Genomic DNA, 5,788 nt, shown 5'->3' on the forward strand with positions numbered 1-5,788 from the left:
TCACATCTCCAACGAGTTCAAATCCGTTCTGGTAGTGGTATCTCGCAGGTTCCATCTGTAGCTGAAGAATTCGATTCTCGCGATTTTAACGTGGATTCCTTCATGGCTAACTACTCGGCGAAGTTCACAAGTATTAGAGAGCACCAGGAGTGGGGCATTGAGCTTGCTCGAAAGACTGTCGTGGCTCCGATCAAATCTCTCTTGCTAGATGTGGATTCTCGGCTTCGCCTTTCTAATGATGATGATTGGGAAATGTTTCCTCTGGTGGTGGGTGGCCCACTTGTTTGGGGTTTCGACGAAAAGGGGATTCCTCGCCAAGGCCCTCATCCTAAACATTGATATCTTGCTGATTGTGAACCTTGGAGACTTCGATGGTCCGTTCCATCCTAGGTATGACTTCCTTCCTTACGACCCACCTTGTTCCGGGATTTGATTAGTTCTCATGTTTCTCCTTTCTTTCAGTTCGTAATGCCTGCAGCTGGCTTTCTCAGGACGGGCAAGGAAATGGTTATAACTACCAAGTCCTCGACTCCCAAACAGGTATCCATCTCGCCTATAATTTTCTTCTCGTGATATCCTTAAACTCTAATCCTTTTCTCCTTGTAGGACGGTATCCCTCTTGTTAAGCAGCCCACCTCGGGATCGTCGAAAGGTCAAAAAAGGCGTGACCACCCTACTCCACTTACTTCTTCTTCTCAGGTATTCGACTTTGTCATCATTACTACCTCTCCCGTTTCAAACTCTTAGCCATCTTATTGCTAATCTTGTTATCTCGCAGACTCGCGCTCCTCCTTCAGGCTAGCATAAGAGGCAACAAAAGGTCCTGGATCTAGCTGCTTTGACCGCAGTTCCGAAATCTTTCGTACTTACAAGCCTCTCTACTCCTCCCAAGCCTCAATCTTCTAAGCCTCGCACGACCAAATCTCCCACAGTAGTTGATCCTCCCGTTCTTTCCAAGGTTGAGTGCTCCAAGAAGCCCACTGAGGATCCTTCTGTCAGCGAGAAGGAGAAGCAAGCGGCTTCGTCGGCGATGTCTAATCTTATTTACGATCCTGATATGAAGTTTCTTCAGGAGGTTTATGACAAAGCTCGTGAAGATCCAGCTCTGAAGTCCCGTGCCTTAGAATCCTTAGTGACCTTTAGCTCCGGCGATTTTCTTTCCTTAGATCCTTCTGTGATGCTGAACGCCTCTATGAACTTGTCTCTCCAGCAACATTCCGCCTTAATATGCCAGGTAAATCCTTTGTATTTTCTCAGTTTGACCTTCCTCTCGCTCCGAGGCATACTTCTAACTTTTGGTTCTTGGACTCACAGGAGGTCAATCGTCATATGGCCAGTCTCGTGGAGATTAGATTGGTCCGCGAGAAATCCAAGAAGGAAGAAGCTCAAATAAAAACTTTGGCAAAGGAGCTCAAACAGGAGAAGGAGCACTCCAACAAGCAAAGTCATAAGATAGAGAAGCTTCTAAGTAAGTTCCCTAACCTCGCAGATTCGTTCTTCGCCTTTATCTTTACTTCTGTTATTTTTTATCTCGTATTTCTTCAAGCTCGGTGCATGCAACGCCAAACGAGCGCCTCCGAAGCATCTGCCTCGTTAGAAGATCTTCGTGTCGAGAACGTGAACCTCGTGACCCAGAATGACTGCTATGTGTCTGAGAACACAATTTTAAACGAGGAGGTCGAAACTCTTTTTTCGCAAGTTGATCGTCTGTCCATTGATTGTTCTCGTAATGAGGATCTGAATCATCATCTTCACGATGAGAATGAGCGCCTCAAGATGGAACTTCAACGAGTACCTACAAAGGGCACGTTATCTTATCGTCAATGACAGAGTTCGCAGTCACTATGTTGCTATGCTAAGCTTTTTAATCCGCTTTTTCTGTCGCCGAGAACATTATTTTCGTGGCGGTTGCCATCACCGTCTATATTAGGACACTGCTTGCAGAAAATAAAACTGGAAAAAAAATGAAATGCATTTCCGCCAAAGACATCTGAAGAAGTAAAATGTATCTCCTATCATGATCAGCATCATCAAACCATTCAAAACAACACCGGTAAATAATATTAGATTATGCCTGTATAGGATTCACGACCTAGTTTCTCTGCTACTACTGCCGAAGTCTTGCACCCGGTTAACCATAGCAGCAGAATGGTGGTTGATAAGTGATAAGGACATGAAATACTGGGTGCTAAGTGTGTCTATGGTGGATTTGGAATGTGCTGGAATTCTGGCGTGATTCACTTGAAATTGCAGGGATATCATACCTACACCCAGCTTTTATCATGATATATACCCGATAATGATCAAGTCTTTAAGCCAACCATTCGTTTCCGCTCAGACCCCTCGTATTACGCTTGATTATTTGTATTGGGCCGATACTGGTGGTTACTTAAGAAAGAATGAAAATATTGCAAGGCATAGACTAGTTGTAAGTGACCATCTTGGCAACCCGACTCAAAGGTGTTGTAGAAGCTTATCGATCGAGTTGCAAAATCATTAGGATCAAGAGACTGCACGTCGTCTGTAATCATTACTTGTCTCATGATGTCCTCGAATGATTTCAGCATGATGGGCGTTCAATATGTATGTATCACCCCACAAACGAACACTATGCCTGTCGACACATTTGCGAGATTTGCGTCCGGGAATTCTTTTCCCAATATTTTCCACTTTTCTGGCCTAAAGACATAACAAACTTGGCAGCTTAATTTATTGGATATGGATCTCTTGAGGACAGAATCCCCAGATATGATAACAAGATTGCTGATTACATAGCCAAATATGGGAGGAAAAAAAAAATACAGTAGAGAGGTTGTCCTTGAACCTACTGAGTTTCCTAGGGAATTGAAGAACCATCTCTATCAACTTGCAGAAGCGTATCCTAACAACGGAGTCCATTTTGTTGCTCCTCCGAGAGAATTTCTTTGATCACCACCACAGAGTCGCTGCCGCTTCCGCAAAATACAACTTTGAATAGAGAAAACCATAGTGGATTTGGGAGAGAAGCTGACCAAAGGATTTTGCTTATAGTAGTAGAGGTGGTTTAGTTGTCTATTGGTGATGGTATGATGAAAAGAAAGAAAGAAGAAGTATATGAATTAAGTGCAAAGCAGACCAAGTTCAAGTAATTACATAATTCCGTAGTTGCATATGAATTTTATCCTAGGAATCTTTGGGTCAAAACAATTTTTACAATCATATGCAGTACTTTCTCACCTTTCGTCGATTGATAATATTCGGGAACGGTAACAACGATTACATAACTGACCAAATAGTTTTCACCTTCGTTCCATGAAAAACGATACTTTCACTATCTATCTATCTATACGATAATAACGGTAAACTAATTAAAAATTTACTTACTACAGCGATGAAAAGTAAAATACTGTTCAACAAATAAAAGGTAAAAGGAAGAAAAAGATTACACAGCTGACAGCTCCTCGTTAAACATATGTTTTTCCTAATTCCAAAATCACCACCTTTGGTTCTCTCCTTTTCAGCATCCTCTGTGGCACATTATTACTATTGCGATATCAAATAAAAGCTCAGTGACAACAATACATACAATTCCGATTATCTGGTAATTACTCAACCCGTGCTTTGGCCACAGTCTTACGAGACTAGAAGAAGATTTGCTATCATAACCAGTACTAATATTGCCATCAATTCTTTCCTTGTACAGATTAAAGTCCCCTCCTGAATTCAGTGTTGCTCTATATATATAAACCTCCTCCTTCACAATACTGCCTTCTTCTTGCTGTTGATTCTCGATCCACCTCGAACACTATATCGACAATCTCTTTAGTCTAACTGATAACCTGTTACCACCGGAGAAAAGATCAACTCCAGGTCTTAACTTTTGACTGCCAAGAATGGTATTGGTAGGATAATCAAAACTTTCCCAAACAATTTGAGATTCCAAACAATATAATATCAAGTTTCCATCATCATGCATCTCTGCTTATGAAACTGGTTCTTGTATGTCCTGTACTAAAGGTTTCTCTTTATTTTCTGGCATTCTCCGCAGCATCAACTTTCCTTCGTTGGTGAAGTGAATTGAAGATGGTTTTTGCAACGGAATACCGTTACGGTTAGCTGTCCAAACTAGGGATTGTCGTGGTGATTTCACAAACCATATACCAACAACATATTGGCCAGGAGGCCACGGTAACTCATAGAAGCCAAAAGCAATGTTTCCCGAGGGAGAAAGCCAATAAGGACTAGGATCATTCAAAGATAGAGTTGAACCTCTTGTTATGTTGTCTTTTGTCAAAGAAGATGATTCAACAACTAGTAATGGAGCAAGAAGTAATAAGGACAAGGAGAGAATCATCATCACCTGTGGAAATTTCATGTTTTGAGGAAAGAAAAATAATAATAAATTAGAATGTTGAAGCGGAGACTGTGTGGTTATAGGGCACTGACTCAAAATAATACAACTTAGAAACTGTAAGGAATTACTATACGCTTCTAAACAAAGTAGATGAAAACGATATCAAATTTGAATCTGGAAACGTAAATTTACAACAATATAACTTTTAAATCATGAGCAAACGTCAAATCAACGAACAAAATTTCCAACAGGTGTTTGAAAATGCTTGATATTTTTCGATGTATCCAACTAAAGTTAAGAAGAGGAACTACGCAATTTCTTCACTCACAGACAACCAAATCCTATTATATTACTATCATTCTGTAAGATATATGCATATGACAAGATTGGGCACAGGGTACGTAACATATAAAGTGTGGAAGTTACAAGGAAGAAACTAAATGTGAATGTATCTCCTGAATAATAGTTCTGAAGTTAAATTTTAGTGACAGAAATTTCATTAATAATGAGGATAAAATTGAACCCAAACCTTGTTAAGAATATCCATTACTAGGTTCATGAAGTAACACGTTAACCTTCAATACTAATATAGTCAATGACTCGAGTAAACATTAACAATACAAGTTCACCCATTACATGATGTTGAAAGAAGATAACATATTTCCCATTAAATTCAGTTGGTTCAAAAATTCATTAGCTAGGCTTTCGAGATGGAACACGAAATGCTGTTGCCTGCTGCAAATTGAAAATGCTTCATATTTTTCGATGTATCCAACTAAAGTTAAGAAGACGAAAAACCCAATTTCTTCGCTCACGGACTATCACATCCTATTATAATACTATCATTCAGTTAGGGCAACGTTAGCAAATGAAAATTTATCAAAATTTTACTAGCAAAAAAGATAACTAAGATTATGAACACAAAACAAAGATTCAGATGGATTGACAGCTCCCCCATAAGATTAAGCATATTCGTTCCCAATAGAAAAAAGAGTATGAAATGGCGAAGTTTTTGGTATACCTGCATATTCGAACAGTTGAGGAGCTTCTGCTTCATACTTAAGAATGAAATTAGGGCACGAGAGAATTGTTTCTTAATAATCAAATCCCTAGAAGCTAAAATCCCATTTGATTCACAAGTTTCTAATCAACCAACCAAGAACAGATCGATATAGTCTTATTCCCGAGTCGATTTGCTGATTATCGCTATCAATCCATGGTTGATTGAGTAGAAACTAACGAAATATTGGATTCAGGATCTCTAAAATCTAGTTTTAAGGATTACACGGAGAATTTAGGGGTTTTAATAGCCGTCGGGAAAAGAAAAGAAAAACTCAGATGAGAGTGAGCCTATAAGCAGTTTAAGTTGCACAAAATTGGTTAAAAAGACCAAAATCAATAATTTCTGGGTGAAATGACAGTTAGATTTTGATACTGTTTAAATGGACAAAAATG

General features: G+C 39.5%; 1 protein-coding gene across 1 annotated transcript; it reads right to left on the minus strand.

Annotated features, from left to right (window-relative positions):
* Positions 1–3,373: 3,373 nt before the first annotated feature.
* Positions 3,374–5,567, minus strand: LOC113329077 (G-type lectin S-receptor-like serine/threonine-protein kinase LECRK4). Its single transcript, XM_026576047.1, has 2 exons — positions 5,355–5,567; positions 3,374–4,339 (listed from the first exon to the last, which is right to left on the minus strand). The coding sequence occupies exons 1-2, from the start codon at positions 5,388–5,390 to the stop codon at positions 3,962–3,964; spliced, it is 414 nt and encodes a 137-aa protein (XP_026431832.1). The 5' UTR covers positions 5,391–5,567; the 3' UTR covers positions 3,374–3,961.
* Between the last annotated feature and the right edge of the window lie 221 nt (positions 5,568–5,788).

Source organism: Papaver somniferum, unplaced genomic scaffold (assembly GCF_003573695.1).
Source record: "Papaver somniferum cultivar HN1 unplaced genomic scaffold, ASM357369v1 unplaced-scaffold_115, whole genome shotgun sequence".
In the NCBI taxonomy this organism is placed as follows: domain Eukaryota; kingdom Viridiplantae; phylum Streptophyta; class Magnoliopsida; order Ranunculales; family Papaveraceae; genus Papaver; species Papaver somniferum.